Source organism: Pyrgilauda ruficollis, unplaced genomic scaffold (genome assembly GCF_017590135.1).
Source record: "Pyrgilauda ruficollis isolate IOZ18807 unplaced genomic scaffold, ASM1759013v1 scaffold13, whole genome shotgun sequence".
In the NCBI taxonomy this organism is placed as follows: domain Eukaryota; kingdom Metazoa; phylum Chordata; class Aves; order Passeriformes; family Passeridae; genus Pyrgilauda; species Pyrgilauda ruficollis.
The window spans coordinates 9,296,164-9,316,237 of NW_024511432.1; the positions used below are offsets into that span (position 1 = coordinate 9,296,164).

General features: G+C 43.2%; 1 protein-coding gene across 2 annotated transcripts; it reads left to right on the top strand.

The window, feature by feature from the left end:
* Positions 1–7,275: 7,275 nt before the first annotated feature.
* LOC121348924 (AKT interacting protein) lies at positions 7,276–19,751 on the top strand. 2 transcript variants are annotated; one of them, XM_041458938.1, is made up of 10 exons: positions 7,276–7,339; positions 10,481–10,596; positions 11,867–12,072; positions 13,590–13,654; positions 13,738–13,838; positions 15,052–15,140; positions 15,212–15,310; positions 15,527–15,634; positions 16,190–16,250; positions 18,826–19,751. In XM_041458938.1, the coding sequence occupies exons 2-10, from the start codon at positions 10,555–10,557 to the stop codon at positions 18,934–18,936; spliced, it is 882 nt and encodes a 293-aa protein (XP_041314872.1). In that variant the 5' UTR covers positions 7,276–7,339; positions 10,481–10,554; the 3' UTR covers positions 18,937–19,751. The 2 variants fall into 2 exon arrangements, with proteins under 2 accessions (XP_041314872.1, XP_041314873.1); XM_041458939.1 differs by having other exon boundaries at positions 18,829–19,751.
* The last annotated feature ends 323 nt before the right edge of the window (positions 19,752–20,074 follow it).

Genomic DNA, 20,074 nt, shown 5'->3' on the forward strand with positions numbered 1-20,074 from the left:
CTAGCTCTAGAAAGACCTAATATAGTAAATGTTTTGTTTATATTCTAAGTATATACTCTCTACTACACTGTTTAGTTTAAGCCAGAAATGTTTATACCGAATATAGAACTGGAAAAAAAAAAAAAAAAAGGTTTGTGAGGGAGAAGGGTGTTTCTGAGTTTCCATTCAGGCCTTTATGTTTGCCAAAATAACTTCTCTGCTCCCAATTATAAACTCTGAGCCAGCAGCATCAGCTACAGTTTCTGTTTGGAGAGATGGAGGGAAGAGAAAGTATCTTTCTCACAAGCTTTTCCTTGATTGGAATGCTGAGGTGGCCAAGGTTAGGCTGCAGGGCAGGGCAGCTGGAAATGGGGACTGGATCAGGAAGGTGGTGCAGCCCTAGGGACAGGATGCTATGGCAGGGGGTGGAAGTGTGGGTTCTAAGGTGCTGCTCAGTGGCAGCCTCTGATTCAAGCCCAACATCATCTCTGCTTGGAACTTTTAACTGAGCTACAACCCTTGGTGGCTGTGTGTAGCTCTTCCCCTTTGAATGTGAAAGCTTCCTTTGCATATTCACCCTCTCTCTCCCCAGTCTTTACTCTTCATATTCAGTTCTTTGATCAGTCATCCACTAAGTTTTTTAAATATTCAGCTTTTTAAAATTACCAACCACTTACATACCTGCTTAATATGTCACTTTACCAGGAAAGTAATAACAAGATGAAAGGAGGAAAGTGACTTTTGTGTAGAAATATGGCTCAAGGTGTGAGTGGAGAAAAGAATAGTCCTACTTTATTATGTCTTATCATCTCTGAAATTATGTAGTTATTTTTCAGTCAACAAATTAACTGTGATTTTCCATCTGAAAATTATGAATTGGTTTTTGTCTGCCTTTCACTTATCATATCATACCATTACAGCAAACACTGGAATTCATAATGATATTGTGGAAACTGCTGATCAAAGCTTGTTTACATGGACTGTGTTCACTTATTTGCCAAAGATGTCTCATACAGATGCACTTTAATAACTATTCTCTGCAAAACTGATATTTCAAAAAGATTCTTCATTCTGATTACTCTGTAATCTTAGTTACTCTTGAGAGTGTGGGATTACATACATTTTTGTTTAAAAGTTTGTTCTACATGATTATGATTCAAAATGTTCCATGAAAGGAAGGTATAGAGAAAAAAAAAACAACCCTTATTCATAAGGAAATATTAATTACAGCTGTAAGTCTAGTTAGTCTGATTAGCAACTTATAAAAAGTTCTCAATGAATGGCTGTGAAAATTCTAAAAGGAGGAATTTTAATTCATCAGTAGACATTCCAAGTTAAGAATTAAATATACAAGTGTCTGTCCTGACAGTGTCTATATTACAAGTAAGTTGTATGGATACATAGTTTTAAGACTAATTTTACATTTTAGCATTTAAAAACAGGATATGTGTCATTTTGATAGCTAAGGAACGTATTTTCAAAATGTGTGACTAACAAATTGAGTGCTTCTCATTGACCTATCTTTCCTGGGATGTTTCATCTAGAAACTCCCAGAAGTAGAAAACCAGTACGACTGGGATCTAAGTCTTCCTCTGGGATTTATTCTGACACTATAAGCCTATAGTGAGAGTGAAGTGTTCAACTTCTTAAAATAATAGTGATAAAATAGTCCCTTCTCTCCTTATAATAGGAAATTACATTCAACATCATACTGTGCAGAACCAAAATTCATCTTAGAACTGTAATTCTCACCATTCAAATAAGAGCTATTAGGAAAGCAAATGCAAAGGAATAAAAAAGTACAGTAAGTCAGTTTGACAAGTTTCATGGTTCTGAATTCTGCACAGTTGGACTCACAGTGACTGAGGTTTCTAGTTCATAAATTAAGGAATCTGAAATACATTCAGATTTAAATGTATTTTTTTCCTCAGTGTGAGACATGTTGAAGAAAGTGTAGTTTGAAGGGTATGATCTGATCTTTAATTAGTCATTGATAGGAGCTTCTGCTGTTCAGGAGCCATTAATGCAGTCAATCTCTTCTGTTGTGAAACACACTGACAGCCATGCAAATACAAAAGCGTCTGAATATTACACACAAATGTATTCTTTTTATATTAAGTGAGTCTAGGAAGACAGGAAGTTTTCTATGGGGAATAAATAAATTTAATATTTTGTCCTTGTTATAAGAGTTTGCTGCTGACTGAGCAGAGACCAACAGTAGGTCATGAGATTCTACCCTAAGAACTAAATGACAAATTTTGATGATGCAGTTAGTGCTGTTCCATCTTACCTCATCCTCAGGGAAAACAGATAGGCAGTCAAAAGCATTTTTATATTGGTGCAGCTATAGCTGCATCCATTCTAACAATTCCACTGTAATAAAAAAAAAAAAAAAGAAAATAGGAAAAATGAGTACATAATATTGAATCAATACTACTAGTACAAAAAGTTTCCATCTTTATGCTTGTTTTACAGAAAGTAGAGAAATACCACACTGTTAGGTGTAGAAAAGGGGTTTGTGTTTGATGTTAGTTCCAATAGTGTTCATTAAAAAATTAGCTTCTAATTAATGTTTTCTTTCTTACACTTTGTTAACTTAATTTCAAATCCAAAGAGAGCAATGTGCCAGAGCACAGGTAGCAGGAGTGTGGGCAGCATTTTCTGTCAAGCTGTGAAGTCCTGTCTGGGAATTCCCATCTCAGGCAGAGTCTCAGGAAGGCCTTCCCAGAGCAAATGCCTCTCTGGCCCGTGCCTGGCCTTGCCATTGCAGGCTCAGAGCCATGCAGCAGCTCCGGCCTCCCAGCAGGTATCCATTCCAGTTTAATTATTGTTTGTACTCTTGTCCTTCAGAATGAGGAGAGAGCTGTGAGCTGATGTCTTCCTCATCATGGCTGGCTTGCACTGCTGTGCACTTTGAATCACCTCCTTCCATCCACTGCTCCACAGATGCCTTCAAATTGAAAACACCCATTTTAAATAGTTTTTGTAGGTTTTTCAACAGACTTTAGAGATCTGATAATTTCTCTCTCCTTGTTTACTGAAAGGATATGTCTTGTTATTAGCAATTATGCAAATAGAGAGCAGTATGGAGAAATTGAAAACAATCTCTTTATGGAAAAACAACGCACCATTTTCACCAAGGTAAGAAAGGAAACAAAAATCTAAACTCTTTACTTCATTTGCTTTTATTTTTACTTCATTTGCTTTATAAAGTGCTGATAGCATGTTCTTGTAGTATACAAACCACAAAGGAATTGTGCTTGAAAGTACAAAAAAAAAAAAAAAAAAAAAAAAAGTTCAGGGTTTTAACTATGTTTGTAATTCTGCTTTTTAGCTTTGAAAAAAAAGAAAATGCCATATTTCACCTTTGCATTGTGGGAAGAAAAAGTCGTGTTAATATCAGTAATTATCAAGTAAGGTTATGTAGGTTTGTGTGGCTATGTAGGTTATTTGGCAAAACCCTTTTATCAGCCCCAGTCTAGAGGCAGGGGGCTTCATCGGGAGGTGAGCAGGAGCGCTGAGCCCGAGCTGCTCCTGCAGCCCACCCTGTGCTCCTGCCAGGAGGATTTCTGTGCCTCCACTGCTCCTGCAGCCCACCCTGTGCTCCTGCCAGGAGGATTTCTGTGCCTCCACTGCTCCTGCAGCCCACCCTGTGCTCCTGCCAGGAGGATTTCTGTGCCTCCACTGCTCCTGCAGCCCACCCTGTGCTCCTGCCAGGAGGATTTCTGTGCCTCCACCTGCCCCAGACTGCCGTGTGTGACTGGAGCAGCTGCACGACACCATCTAGTGGTGCCGAGCCCGAGCTAATTACAGACTTACTTTATCTTTTCTCGTCCCCTTTTAGCTCGGATTTCTTCTCAGAACCACAGCCACCACAAGGGGAAATTCTGGTCTGTTCAGAACTATCCAGACTTCCCACACGGAACAATTCAGCATCCCACTGACCATGCTGATACAGCCACAGCACCCCTCCTTCCTCCACAGAGGTACAGGAAGGTGCTCGGCAATTCTGGGGTTTGGATTATGGATATGTATGGTTTTGGGTATGAACATAGGTATTGTGGAAAAATTCCTTACAGTATTTAGAATTCTGGGTGAAACAGATACAGAGTATCTAAATGTAGGAAAAACAGTATCTAAAGGTTATTTAGACGTTCCTTAATCATACGTTTGCTACAGGTACTACCCATAATGAAAGAAGTCTTTCATGAGATAAATAATATATTAAAAGCATCCTAGGCCTGATAATCTCGTATACTGGTCAAAATACAAAGATTTGTTAAGTAGAATTATTTCACATTTGGACTAGGAAGAGAATCTAAAAAGATTTTAAGAAAATTTATTATACAAAGTCTTTTTTCTTGTCAGAATATTATTCCTCTAGTTAGCAAAACAGGAAACTTTGGACTGTAGTGGGGTTTGGAGAATTAACAATGTTGTGTTCTAAGGCCTGATAAAGTATTCCTCACAATCCTTCATACCAAACCAAAATGTTATTCCCACTGTAATATAGTTTTGCAACATCCTAAGCATGTACAGTCAACACCAAAATGTTGTTGAAGCCACAGAATTTTTCAGGATAAGATCTATGACATCTGCAAAGCATGTAAGTGAGGATTTCATTATCACCTGTCATTCCTCAGCAAGGACAGCACCTGATACAGACAAGACACTTTGAGGAATGGTTAGGTCTGACAAGCCCACTGGAGGTAACCACATAAAAAAGATTTCTGGACACACAGCCTTCAAAGGAGAGTTGGTGGGAAGAGATTTAGAGCAGGAAAAAGAAAATAGCAGGAAAGAGATGAAGAAAAAAAGGAGGTAACAAGTGACTGCTACTACTGCATGTAGCAGTGGAAGGCAGGTAATTTAGGATATGAGCCTAAAGGGAAGTTGTGCAGCACTTCAGTGGTGTGGGCAAAGAGCTTGCATTTGAAACACTGAAGAACAGGAAATTGCCAAAGGGTTTTAGAAACTTGAGACAGTGGTTTAGCCAGAATAATAACGTTATTAACTGACTGAAAACTCTAAAGTGGCATTTTGAGGACAGGAGGAAAGGAGAAGGTTACAATAATTGAGACAAAGTGATAACCTTAGCATGGTGTTTTTGCTCATAGCTTAAGAACAAAAATAAATCCCTACGTGCATTGATTTTTAAAATTCTCTGTAATTTTTATACTTGAGATAGCATGGATTTTGTTGTCACCTTCCAAACCTTGACAAATTACTTCAGTTTTGGTATAGCACTTTTGTAATTGCTCTACTGGGCTCATAAAAAGTCTAATTACAAATAAAAGCTAACTCCTGGGGTTGGTTCTTTTTTCCTCCTTTTCTTCAGCAGGTTTTTGTCACTGTCATATTTTCTGAAAAATCCCTTCACCAGGATTTCTTCTGCTGGGAAGCTGAGAAGCCTCAGAGAAAAATGTAAACAATAATTACCTGCTTTTCTTCTCCTGGGTTTTGCTGCTTTGGAATGTGGCTTGGAGATTGTTTACCAACAGGTGCATGTTAGATTGGTTTCATGTGAATTGTTTTAACGTAATGACCAATCACCATCCAGCTGTGTTGGGACTCTGGAAGAAGTCACGAGTTTTTCATTATCATTATTTCTAGCCTTCTGTCTGTATCCTTTCTCTATTCTTTAGTATAGTTTTAGTATAGCATTCTATAATATAATATAATATCATAAATTAGCCTTCTAAAAGCATGGAGTTGGATTCATCAATTTCCTTCCTCCTCTGTCGGGGGACCCCGAAACTACCACAGATTTTAGAGGTATATTTTGTATGTATATATTGTTCATGTAAATTTACACTGTGTGTCTATGTACCTGCTCAGCAATACTATCAGAAGCTGGTATTATTAATTTAAAAAGGAGGTTTAAAATGTGCCAGCAAGTGTACTCTTGTGTCTAGTAAGGGCAGCGGGATCCTGGGGTGCATTAGGGAGAGCATTGCCAGCAGGTCAGGGGTGATGCTGCTGCTCTGCTCAGCCCTGCTCGGGCACATCTGGAGCGCTGTGCAGCTCTGGGCTCCTCAGCACGACAGTCACAGAGCTCCCGAGCGGCTCCATCCGACAAAGATGGCCAAGGGATTGGAGCATCCTCTTACAAGGAAAGGCTGAGCGGGTTTGGGCTGCTCGCCTTTGAGAGGAGATGGCTGAGAGGGACCCTCAGCCCCGTGTCTCCCTGTCTGCAGCGAGGGCTCTGCCCCTGGTGCCAGCAATGGGACAGGAGGAAGGGGCAGGAATGATGCCCAGGAAGTTGCACCTGGACACGAGCAAGGAGTTCTTTGCTGTGCAGGGCCCGAGCACTGAACAGCCTGGCCAGAGCCTGTGGAGTCTCCCTCGCTGGGGACATTCCAGAACTGTCCGGACACAGCCCTGTGCCCTGGGCAATTCTGCTTGAGCAGGGAGGTTGGACCCCGTGACCCACTGTGGTCCTTCCAACCTGCCCCATCCTGTGAGTCTGTGAGGAAAAAAACACCAAAACATTCAATTGAAAATGTTTTTTAAATGTCCATTTTAGTAGCCTGCGAGAAGGAGTGACGAAAGTCCATGACTGATTACGTCACCTCTAGGAGGTTGGAGTTCTTGGCTCACACAGGCAGCGTTAGCTGCAAAATTTTGGAGAGGCTGAGTGGATGCCTCAGGTCACACACACACACACACACACGGTGTTCACCGCGCTGCAGCGCTGTGCCACTGCTCCGCTGTCCGGAGCGGGAACGTGTCCCCGCGGCTGTCCCGGATGGCATCGCCACAGCTCCGCCCTTCCTGCCCTCCCCGGGCTTTCCCAGGCAGCCCGGCAGCCGCCGTCCCGCTCCCTCAGCCGCCCCGCTGGGACCGGCGCTCGGACACGGGGCGGCGCCGGACGGGCTCCAGGCCCCGCCCCAGGCCCCCTCTTTGGCCCACCGGCCAATGGCGTGCGTCCCCGCGCTCCCCGCCGGCCAATGACAGCTGCTCCTTTCTCTAAGCTCCACCCTCGGCGCGGTCAGATAGCTGAGCGAGTGACAGGTGCACCCACGCGATCTCATTGGTCCGCCCGCCACAAGACGGACAGGCCCTCAGACCAATCGCCGTGCGCGGGGCGGGGCCCGCAGGTCCCGGCCGGCCGGCCCCGCGCCGTGACGGAGCCGGGGCGGCCCCGGCGCGTCAGGGCCCGTCCCGAGCTGTGAGTGGCGGCTGCGGCCGCGCCGCCCGCCTCGCGGGGCGGTACCGGGAGCGGCGGGCAGCGATTGGCCGCGGGGGGCGGCCCGGATGTGCGGCCCGAGGGGCGGGCGGTAAATGGGGCTGTGCCGGGGGTAGCGGGAGCGGCGGCGGCGGCGGGGCCTGGGCCTCGCGGGGAAGCGGCGGAGCCTCGGTGGGTGAGCGAGAGGGCCCACAGCGCTAGCCCTGCCCGGGCTGAGCCTCCCGGGCGGAACGGAGGCGGTGGGCGCGGGGTTCCCGTTCCCGCGGCACGGGAGGGCAGCGGGGCTGCTCTGTCGCTGAGGGGCTGCGGGGTGTCCGCGGCCGCGGGGCCGTCACCTGCCGCCGGGAGGGGCCGGGCGGGCGCGGCCCGTTGGGGCTGCCCCGCGCGGGGTGCGGGAGGCACCGCGGGCCCGGCGGCTGCCAGCGCAGCGCGGCCCGGCCCGGCCCGGCGGCTGCCAGCGCTCTGTCCGTTGCTCCTCGCCCTGCGAACGGCTTCTCACGGCCGCGGCCTCGGCGGGAAACACCCCCGGACCCGCTCCGGCTTCGCAGGACTGCTCTTAACCTGCCGTGACCCCCGGCTGACAGCTCCCGCTGGAGCGCCCTGTGCTGGGGGACTCGGCCGGCCAACACCCCATGTCCCTTAGGCTGCTGTCTGAGAGCAGGTGTCGTTGGCGTAGATTGCAGTTTCCTAGTGCACTGAGCTCGTAGCAGCAGGTGTTGGTATGGAACGCGTAACCCACCTGTGGAAGAAGAGTTGGCGAACAGGCTTGACTGGTCAGTGTTCCTGTTCGCCACCAGCAGCGGCTCCCGTGTTGTCCGGCAGGTTAAGGTGTGGGTGAACGAGGGCCTTGGGTCCAAAGGAGGTCAGGAGTGGCTGTGCCGGGAGAAATGAGTTCCAGTGTGAACTGACAGCAGCGGTTGCTGGACAAGCACTGTGTGTGCCATATGCACTGTTCTCTGGTGCTCGGCTGAAGTAGCTCAGTTTGCTCTCTGGTGTAGGAGTGGCTCTCTTTGATTTGTTGACGTTTCCAGAAAATCTTTAGAAGAGTGCTCTGTCCTGGGCAGATAAAGTTGTTGTTTGGTTTTTTTTTCTTCGCATTGCTTTAGTGTTGTGTTTGATTAAATAACTCTGTTGGTGAGAGGAGAAAAATATGACACTTATTACAACAGTGGGTAAAAGTCCCCTTTTCTGGGAAGCTTGTATTCTGAGGTTCTGAGTTCTGCACTGTAAACAGTATTTTAGCAGGTGTATGAGACTGGAGACAGTTTAACAATAATTTTAGGATGATACTACGTAGCTTAACTAAAGCTAAAATAATGTTTTATTTGCTCTTAATAGCACGTAAGTAGGCAAAGCTGTAGGTGTACTGAGATACATAGATGCTTTCTGAAAGGTGGATGTGGTGACTGAGCTGCATCTAACATCAGTTCCCATGCTCCTGGAGAAGTTCCCTGTTTCCCTGGGAGTAGGTTGGGCTGGTTTTTACCTGCATTTGTGGTTCTTTGTCCTGCTGACTCCTTTTCTCCTATCTCTAGTTCCGGGATAGTGCAGCTTGTATTACCTAGTTGTAAAAAAAACTCCAGCCCAAAACAAACAAACTGATCCCACTCCAATCCCATAATCACTCAGATTCCAGCTAATTGTCTTCCAACCTGTACCTCAGCTTCCAGCACTTCTCCCTCTTGTTGGAGCGCCCAGGTGCTCTTTGTGCGTCAGTTCCTCCACCCTCTGGTTATGCCGGAGTTTCCCGAGGAAATGTCTCCTACCTTCCTGGCCCCGTGTCTTCCTGTCTCACTTAGTCTGGCTGCTTTGATGGAAAAGGCCTGTGGCACAGCCCTCTGGCATGACTCTGCTTTCTAGACAAGAGATGGGCAAAAGTGAAAACATCTTCTCCCTGCTCTCACAGGGCAGTAGCTGTGCTCTGACTTTCCCTCTTCAGCGGCTCAGAATGTTGTGAAACTGGCTGCTGAAGAGGAAAAAACACCTGGAGGAGCCTGGTGTATATTGGAATGTTTGAGATGATTTTTGATTGCAGAAATTATTTTCCATCACTTTTCTGAAAGGTGCTTGCATTTTTGTTAATGCTAAGCTGCTGCTTAGCCTAGAGGGCTATGATTTGATATTGATGTTTCTTTTAAATATTTAAAATTCCTAGACTTTCTTTGGATAAATTGTCTGGTGTGGGTTTTTTTTCTTTCAATAAGATTGGCATTTATTTTAATTTTAGGAAGATTTTGGCCATAATGTTTCAGTTTTCTCTATAAACTAATCAGTCCAATAGTGAACAGATGCTGCCTTCCTTACTGTAGTAAAAATGTAGTGTTGACCATAGTAGAAACCTGTGCCACTGGTTGTCTCTCTCACATCATGTTAGCCATCTTGATCCATGCTGTGCAACTTTCTATTAAAGAAACTGAGTAAAGTGCCTCAAAACCTCAGGTGATGGAGCCAAAAATGGGAGGGTGAGACAGGGAAGGAAAGTAGGAAAACTGGAGAGGAAAAAAGAGTGGAGGCAATAGGCTGTGCCAGACAAGAGATGCTATGGATCAGAGTTCTTGAACAAGCAAAGCAAGACTTAAAAAAAAAAAAAAAAAAAAAAAAGAGAGAGAGGAAAGCAAGGACGTACACAGTAGATGACACTGAAACTCCAAATACTGCAGAAGTCCTTGCTATTGGGCTGCTGATCTAAAGAGCACTAAGCCTTAGTGCTAATAATGAAACCATTAAATAAGCCACAGAGAAACTTCTGTGTTCTATGGCTTTGTCTGTTCCTGGTGGCATTCCAATGCAGATGAAAACGAAATGACAAATACATGATGCAAACTCAATGAAAGGATCATCTCTGTCACTAGGAATGATAGAGGCTTTGTCAAACTGAGACCTTTCAGAAATGTGCAAAGTCAAGAGTGAACTGTGAGGGGACACTTAGCAGGATCAAGGTTCTGTCTGGTGCTGGACTGAGATGGGGAGGTGATAACACTAATATTTGCCTGTGTAGAGAGTCTTCCTAAACTCTGCTGAGCCAAGAGATGACCCTTTTTTTTCCTTCTCATTGGTAAAATGAACATGGAATGCTGAATGTAGAGTCTTTTTCTGTCAGAAGGAAGGCGGAGATTCAGGTGCAAAAATAGATGTGTTATTCTTCTGGAGCATATAATAGAGCTTTGGCATTTTCAGCTCTTGTTGGTCTTACATACGTAAAGTTTTCTTCTGAAGTTACAGAAAGATAATGCTGACTACAGAATTAGATCTGAATCCTATATTGAGTCCTGTTTATCTGTTAAATGCATGTTTGTTCTGTGTACTTTTTAGGGAACAAATCCAAAGGGCCTGAGGACACTCCGAAGACACCAAGAAGTTGCAGCCCCTTGTTTGGAATACACGTTATGAACCCTTTCTGGAGCATGTCTACAGGTTCTGTGCGCAAGGTATGTAATGAATGGATGCCAGGAAGTGTTGTCATGCTTGGGAGGGGTGGTAGCAGTGCTGGGAAAAAACATCAGGTGATCTGCAAATAGTGTTTTATTGTGCATTTATCCCGAGGGTTGTGATCACCTTCAGTAAAAGTGTAAACTAGCTTTGAGCTGTGTTAACTGCAGTGTGCCTGTGCATAGAGTTTACTCCAGAATTTGTTGACTTTTTTTATCTGAAGCATCTTTAAACAGGAAATGTGAAACAAATTAGATCAAGTGGTAGAAACACTCTTTTCTTAAGACATTTTAGTGTCTTATGTACAGCTTAGCTGTAGCATGTGCAGTGAGCTTTGACAAAACTATACCTCTGTAGTGCTGTTGTTGCTTGAGGCTGTAGCAGTAATAAAAGCATGGGAGTTTTAGGGTTAATCACTTCCCAGGTGTTCAGTACTAGAGCAAATTATGTAACATTGATCATGAGATATTGTTACTAGTCCAGGTCTTGGGCCATTCAAAACACTGCAGCTTAAATCCTGCCTTTAGTCACCACACATAGCCTAAGCCTAAGTCTGTAGCCTGCACATTTGTCCTGGCAATCTGTAGAATGATTTTGGGGTCTGTGAGTAGTACAGTGTTTCTTGGCAGTGGTTTGTTCTTTTCTTCCAAGAAAAGACAGCAAAGGCATACAAAGGTTCCTATAGTAAAACTATTTAAACTTGGTACACCTGCCAAGGGGTGATTCTTTCCCTGTGGGGGTGAACTATAGGATCAGTTCCAAGTGGAATGTTGATGTCTTAAATACAGGCAGGAAGTGAAATACATAAAACCTTGCTTTTTCATCTCAGTTTTACTACACTACTTTAAAGAGTCTTTGAAGTCTACAGTGTAAGGATGCTAGTCAGTGGAATTGATTTATCTTGATGCACTGTGTGCTAGAAATAGATTGGCTTGTAAGCTGATGTTCTATACTGTCTGGTTTCAGGTTCTAAATAAATGTAAGCCTCCTTAAGCATTTGTCCTAATCTGCAGATTTCCTATCCAGCATTGAATACTTTTGTACTTGTAGGTTGTGTTTAGTTGAATAAAAGTCTATTTAAAAATAAAATGCAAAGGGACCCCCTCCATGCCATTCCTCAAGCAATAGATCACCAAAACCCAAGATATGTTTCATTGGCCTAAGTTGTAATTACCATAATTTGGTTTAAACCTGTGTTAAAATATGTTCATGTGTTAAATGTGTCTGAAATATGGCCTGTGATCTCATGGTTCTCCTTTGATTTGACAGCGATCTGACACTGAAGAGAAAACATTGAGTGGAGAGCTCCGAACCAGTCCCCTGCGAGCCTCTGCGAAGAAACAGTTGCCTTCTATCCCAAAGAATGCTGTGCCAATAACCAAGCCTGCTTCACCTGCCACCTCCTCCCAGTCCACAAATGGAACACATGCTTCCTATGGGCCTTTTTATTTGGAGTACTCACTACTTGCAGAATTGTAGGTTTTCACTTTCTTCATCTTTTTTAGCTCACTGGGCTCATGCTTCAGTGGGGAAAAAGCCCCTGCAGGGGCCTAGTTCTTGCATGATGTCTGTCATAGTCCTTGAAGGCAGGAAGACATTGTCTGTGGAGTTCTTTTTCTGGAGAAGACTTGATCTCTTGAGACAGAAAGGGAGAAGAGAGATGAGATTTTAAGTGGTGCTTTTAGATGTTATTCTCTGAATTACTACATTTCTTAATTTTGAAGTAAGCACATTGAGTTGAGTTATCCTAATGGCTTTTTAGTCAGAAATACCAAATATTTGAAACAAGTATTAAAATAGAAGCAAGCAGCTGTCAAGTGGGAAGATGCTCATGAATATGTGGTGCTATCTAATGGAGTTAGGATGTGGGACCTTCCTTCAGTTGTCACATGAAACACTTGAACACTGCCTGATCCAGTTGATCAAGTGGATGTTGGGAAGTCTGCATTCATTTCTGTGATATTTAACGTGAAGCTTATGAGGGTGGAGTTGCATTTCACCCATCTAGTGATTTGTAGGCTGCTGTGGGAGCATAACAATCTGTCTTGAGAACTTTATAGTTATATAACTGGATAGTGCTCAGAGCTGAAGGGACTTCCTCTGTAACAGACATACTGGATTCCCAAGTATGTGGTGCCTTTTGGAATGAAATCCCTGGAGTCCTTATGCAACACTGAGTCTCAGTTCTTGTATTTAACTGTTAACTCGAAAGTGAGAACTTTCAAAACATTTATTTCTTTTTCAAGGAATTGACCCTGCCTTTTAATTCAGGAAAGATATTTTTCTTAAGAGTAAATATATTGGTACTATAATGGAAATTCATTATTTGGGGAACTAATAACAAATATTGGGGAAATCGTAAGCAGAGAACTGTGTTGATGTTTTGCTTTAAGATTGTTGTTTATTTGTGCAAACATGTAGAGTTCAGTTTAATGAACCCATACGCCAAGTAACTGGAAAACCTGTGAAGTTAATTTGGGTTTTGGTTTGTTTTGGCCATTGTCAGTGTAATTTTAGCTTGATCTGCAGCCTGGTGTCATCTAAAACTGAAAAAAATACTTGTTTAAAATTGAGATTGAAGTTTAGTCACACTTCAGCAGCAGCTACAATTGACTGTGAAGCTGTGTTCAAAATTACTTAATTGAATTTCTTTTCTTCTTCCTCACTTTGAGACTGGGGATTCAGTAGAAAATTGTAAATTTCTGTACTGACATATGTTAAATGCATCTACTGAAGGAAGAGATTTTCTGCTTCTCTACTTAGTTTTATCAGGAGGAATAGTGCTCTCTGCTAGTAAGTCTTTAGGTGGGGTGGTGCGAAAAGCAGGCGGGAGAGTGTGATTTCACTACATTTGTCACCTCCTTCTGCGGGCAGCCTTGGGAATTGGGAGTGAGTTTGTGGAAGAAAGCCCTGCTGGGCTGTGGGTGGTACATGCTGGGTTTGTTGTGGCTGTGGAGCTCTCTGAGTGGCTGAGTGCTCACTCTGATTGCAGTACCTTGGTGGTGAAGCAGAAGTTGCCAGGTGTCTACGTGCAGCCCTCGTACCGATCGGCTTTAAGTAAGTTTAAATTTTACTTTTAAATTGTTTTATATGCATATGTTTTGTAATTCTTTCACTCAAGCAATCTTTCTCACTTGCAGTGTGGTTTGGAGTGATATTCATAAGACATGGGCTCTACCAGGATGGTGTGTTCAAGTTCACTGTCTATATTCCTGATAATTACCCGGATGGAGACTGCCCGGTAAGTAGCTGTGTCTTGGCTTTTTCTTCTTTCCTGGTGGTGGAAGTATAGCTTTTTGTTAAAGTTGATACACCAATTAGCTTCCCTTTCCCTTGAACTCTGTTCACTTGACTGGGCTCATTTGCCATGTCTGGTACACATTTGCAAACCACTGTGGAGGAATTACATTACTCTGATTACTGAGACTGGTGTGGAGTGAACTTCCTGAGGTCAGATGCATTAGGGTGTTAAGTAATCAACCAGTTCTTTCCCTCCACTCTTGATTTGTTACTTCCTCAGCAGGAACTTGAAACTGAAGCCCTTAAAGAGGTATCAGAATTCTGAGTAGTGATACAATGGAAGGTAAAATCCAGACACCTGTGCTGTGCTTGCTATAATACTGCAGGATTTCTTGGTTGTCTCTTCTAAATTACATTGAAACAAAGAACTAAAAATTTGAGGAGAACATGGTGAAGCAGAGGAAGAAGGAGATAGGTAGTATGGTGTTATATTCCATCTCTGCTTTCTCTTTAGTTTCAAGGTTCCAAGTTATTAGACCAATTTTAAAATAAAAATAAAAAAAGTACTTTGTGGCAGTCAGACTCTTCAGGGCAGCTTACCCTCTTGGCCACAGTTCTTTAAGAGGAAGATTTGAGAGCAGGTGCACACAACTGCTGTGTTGGGTAGCTGCCTGCTTGGTGTCAAGTTTTATGTAAAGCTATCATCTTTAAAATAACAGAACTAGTAGGAAGCCTTTCTCTTGAAACTCAGTTTTCTTTTGGAAGAACTGTGAACCCTGGAGGAAATGAGCTGTACAGAGCTGAAGACACCAAGGTGTCACTGCTCAGTTTACTTAAGTGTTGTAGGATAAAAAAAAAAGGTATTGATTGTAGCTCAGGTATGTGAAAAGCTTTCAGTCACAAATAGCTAAACCAGAAAAACTCCTTTAATCTGTTCTTATCTGATATTATTACCTGTGTTGGCACTAGTGCCTGTGCAGTTAACTGGATTAGTTTCCTGATTTGGTGATAGCATGTGAGAGAGGACAAGACCCTGCATGTTACACAGGTGTGTTGGGTTACAGTTTCACAGCTGGTAGCAATCACTTGCAGTTGCTTTCTTTTAATACAGTAACAATTAATTAGTACTTGGAAGCAACATTTGACTGACCTTCATCCCGTGGTGTTGGCACTAGGATTGAAGTTGTCATAATGATTTTTTTTTCCTAACACAGCGCTTGGTTTTTGACCTGCCTGTCTTCCACCCGCTAGTGGACCCTTTATCTGGTGAACTGGATGTGAAAAGAGCATTTGCAAAATGGAGGTTAGTGCTGACAATTTGATGGATAATTTGAGAAGCTTGTTCCATTCTTCATCATGCTTTGTTCTTTTTAGGAGAAATCATAATCACATATGGCAAGTGTTAATGTATGCTCGCAGAGTCTTCTACAAGATTGATACAACCAGTCCTCTGAACCCTGAGGCTGCAGTGCTGTGAGTATCTTCCATGTGTATGGGCATGGCCTCTTAAGAGGTTTTGGCATAGACTTGCAGAAACAAGAGGTTTGTAAAATTCTGTCTACTTGTGGTCTCTGCCTCCAGACTTGGTTGTGTTAGGAAAGTCAAGTTGGGGTTTGCCCAAGTCTGTGCTTCTAGAGCAAACTTGTGGCTCCTTGCAGTTACTTAACACTACTTACTTCTGTCTTGCAGGTATGAAAAGGATGTTCAGCTGTTCAAAAGTAAAGTGGTAGACAGTGTCAAACTATGCAGTAGTCATTTATTTGATCAGCCCAAAATAGAGGACCCCTATGCAATCATGTGAGTACTCTGAGCAAATTCACCCTGTCCTGTTTTGAGAGCAAGTTTTGGTGTAGTTGCTGATGTCAGGCTCTCTGTCAGGCTAACTGACCTGCTTTTGTTATAGAAAAAAAAATCTCAAAACAATAACCAAACAAATCTCAGAACAAGCAAAAAGCCCTTAAACACCCACCTCCCTCAGACAGAAATGTCCATGATTTAATACTGCTTTCTGGCTTTCCTGAGCTCAGTTTGAATGACTGTAGCTTTGGTCAGAGTTTTAAAATCCTTCTAAAGATTGCCTGCATGGGGGATGGAGTCAGCTTCATGGTGAATACGAGTGGTTTTTCATGTCACATGTGCTGAATTTCCAGTTCTCAGAACTGAAAACCTATACATTTATTGTTGAAAAGATCCATGACAATATGAATTTAGTTCTTAACTATATGTTTTAACACCACTTATAATTTACTTAAAATTCAATGAACTAAACAAAGCAAAATCACTGCTTTGTGCTCTCTCTGAGCTGTGGTTTGCAAAAATTCCAAGTAAGAGTGAACTATACTTTTTCCATAGTTTTTCTCCGTGGAATCCAGCTATACATGATGAAGCTAGAGAGAAGATGTTGACTCAGAAGGTACGTGCAAAGTTCACATTCTCATTCTAGGAAGGGTTTATTGACTGATACAGAAAGAAAGATTCTCTGTGTACTAGAAAGACCTTTTCCCACCCCTCTTTTGGCTCAGCAGGAATGTTGGAACTGCTGTGGTCTCCTAACGAAGCAGTTATGTCACTGCTCTAACTTCACTGCTCTAACTGTGTTAAGTAATTAGTCACTTAGCCAGAAAGCTTTGTTAGTACAATTCTTGGCACACAGCAGATTATTTTTTTTTTTGTTTATGGATGGAAGGGATGAAGAGATTCACTGGCAGCCTGTTAGCTTGTCCTGCACTTGTCCTGCCTGTTACCATTCCTTCATTACCTGACAGTCCCCAGCTTCTTCGTTTTCTTCTGTTGAGATCTTTGATTACTGAAAATCAAAGCTTCAGCACTTCCTTCTCATTGCAAACTTTGTGAAGCAGCACAAGCGCAGTCCCTTGCTCACTTCTCTAATGCGGCTGATTACTGATGAGACAATACCAGCTCACCAAAAGGTGCTGAGAGTTCCTTCCATCACAGTGTGATGCTTCTGACTGAGCAAGAATGTGTTGACTCATAGAGCTTTCACCTGATGGGTGATGGGATGTGATTTGGGATTCAGATTGTTCATATTTTGTTTCGTTTTTTTAATTACTGCTTTGCACTTGACAAGGCACATGGCAATTCTGAGTCTGTACTGAGTGGCCTGACAAGTCAATCCACTTGTAGTACAAAGGGATGCTGAAACAGTGGCTGCTGTCATAGCTGGACTGGCAAGGAAATGCACTCTGAATGTTTTGGTTACTGACTTGGCCTGAGGCTGTGTTATGGTTTTCTGGGGTTTTGTGTAATGAAAAATTATTTTTTGTCAGTTCAAACTTGTCTTCCATACTGCATGCTTTACCTCATGTTCTTGTATGTCTTCTGTCATGAATGAGGTTTTTAAATTGATCTTAATACAATACACTACCTGAGCTCAGTGTGGCTGTGCTCCCAACTGCCAGAGTCACATTCGTGCCTTAAAACACACAGGAAAATATTTTGGCCAGATTGACTTCTTGATGTTCATACAAAACTTAAGAAATACTTCTGATACTTCTTTTTCTCATCCCTTTCTCCTTCATTCTTCACCTCCTTCTTATCCTTTAAATCAAAGACAAATAATAGGCCATAGTGCTTGAAATGGAAAGGGCCTGATGTTGTCTCAGAGACTGATAGCCAACAGTGACCTTTCTTTTGTCCTATTTTCTTTGGTGATACCTGTTGATTTCTTTTTAGGTGAAAACAAACATCTTCAGTAACTATTGCATGCATGGTACTGTGTTGCTCCAGTCATTTGTTGATAGGAATGGCCCAACTTCTGTGCTGTAGATGTGTCCCAAAATGCCAGTGTAGCTGAGAACATTCCTTGTAAAAACAAGTTCCTAAATCTTCCTACAGCCCTGGATGCTTGTTTATTACCCCTGAATTCTGTTCCTTGGGAAACAGCTAGGCCATTCAGGGAGGGCAGTGATGTCCCAGTTCCCTGCTGAACTGGGACAAGGTGTGGTTCCTGTGTGCAGCATGGGAGAGGCAGCTGCCCCTGCCAGGCTCAGGCTTAACTCATCCCTCCTGTTTGCTGTTGTCCAGCGTGTTATGGCAGCTCTGTCACACGTTGTCACCTTTGGCACAAAGCATTGGGAGGGGCAGAAGTGCGGGTTCTCTTCTCCTGCTGCTTTAATCTGCTTTGCAAGTAAAAGACAACCAAGTCTGCTCATGCAGTTTTCACTTTCTAGAGCTCAACACACTGTTCAGGTTTGATGTAGTTGTTGTACAGTTCCTGGTATTAAAATAATCCTGCAAGCTCTTCTGCTGCTTTGGCCAGCTGGAGGAGATGTCTAATTTACTGATCTCTAACTACTTTGAATCTACAGCTGCTCCAAGCTGTATCTTTCTTCTTCAAGCATTTTTTTTTGTTTTTTTTTGTCTTCTAAATTGCAATAGTGAGTTCAAAATGTTTCTTGCACTGTTGGGTAATAGTTACTGTTCAAGCATTTAACTGTGACAAATGCCCAGGGAAGGGAAGGACAGGACCATCCTTGGAAAGCATTAGGAAACTCCCATGTTTAACAAAGGCATTAATTGCTACTTTGACCCATTAATTTGGTTCCCAATCACCTGTGGGGTGCAGTATTCCTCCCCAGCATGCCCAGCATCACCAGGTAGAACTACAGGGGCACTGCTGGGGGAGGTTTGGATTGGCGTTTCTTTCTGTGGAACCAGAAAACCACTGAAGAGCAGTGCAGCGATGCTGGGCTGGGGCCTGCAAGCAAGAGGACTGTCCTTGAGTCTTTATGGTGGGATAGGGCAGCTGTACCCAAGTTAAATCCTTAAAACTCTCTTGTCAGGGTGGTTCTGCAGATGCCACACACATTCCAGAAATTAAACCAGTGGCTATCTTACTGTTCCTCTTTAAGGAGAGGAAATGGTGCAAGTCTCTTTTGTACTTGTATTTGCTGAAGTAAAATAGACGGAGGGGGAGCTGAGAGGGTTTGGGTATCTTACAATTGTAACCTTAGCTTTGTTTTCCCCAGAAGAAGCCGGAAGATCAGCACTGCAAAAGCATGCACGTCTCTGGCCTGTCCTGGGTGAAGCCTGGCTCAGTCCAGCCCTTCAGCAAAGAAGAGAAGACAATGCCCACTTAGCTGTCCTGGACACTGGTGCACAAAACACTTTCTGGGGGTGGAGGGAATGTAACAGAGGGAGAAACAGCAAAGCAGCAGTTTCCTTCTTGACCACGGATTAGTAAAACCTGAATGGTAGCAGTGACTCCAGTAAACCTGTTCAATGGATTACTGACTCTTAATGTTTTACATATGCATTAGGTTTTAAAGGCTTGCCTGGAGTTTGGAAGTCTCTCTTGAACACTACAGTACTTCTACGTGAAGACTGGCTAGGGTGGGTAATTCCTCAGGGCTCTGAAATGCCTGGAGGTTTTGGGTTGGTTTTTAAGCTTTTATTTTTTCCCTCCAGGAATAGCAATTTTTTAAGAAGAATCTTAAATTACTGGCGGAAATACTAGTATTGGAAATACGATGCCAGAGTTAAGCTGTGTTCATGTAAACTAATATAGCAGAGTTAAACACTATATTTAATGGTTTTAAATACTTTTGGTTTCTATTGTAAATATGTTAGGATTTGAAATTGTAAATAGACGGTTCATTGACTCCATTTAGCACTTTCCAGAAGTAAAGCTGGGGATGATGTATGATGTATTATTGATTTGTAAATGGATACTGTCACTAAAGCGCACATTAGTCTGACAGGGTGAAAGCAGAATGTCGGGCTTGTTAGACTTTTTAGTACAGAAACACTAAAATCAAAGCTTTTAATAGTGGTCTCTTGAGCTAATAAAATCTTAGAGGGTTTTAGATTCCCTAGGTGTCTAGGGGATGTCTTAGGATAGTTGACTGATGTGTGTGAATAGTGACATCTTAAAATAAAAAGAAACTGTGCTCTAGCTTTTGTCCCTGTTAGTCTGTGCTGTGGACGTAGTGAAGAGGGGGAGCACCTGGCTACACAGGTCCTTGTCTGCATTGGTGTTAGGGATGCTCATGGGATGCCAGGAGCAGCTCCAAAGCTCAAGTGGACTTGGGACAGATTCTTACTTTTCCTAATGCCACAGTCTGGTGTGATGCCTTTTCTTGCCTCCCAGCAGTGGCCTATCCAAACCTTTGGTGCCAACCCCTTGGAGCTGGGCTCTGACTCCCCTTGCCTGTACTGGTGGCGTTAGTGCCAGCCAGCTACCTTGGAACAGCCTGTTCTCAGGAGGGTGGGCAGTGA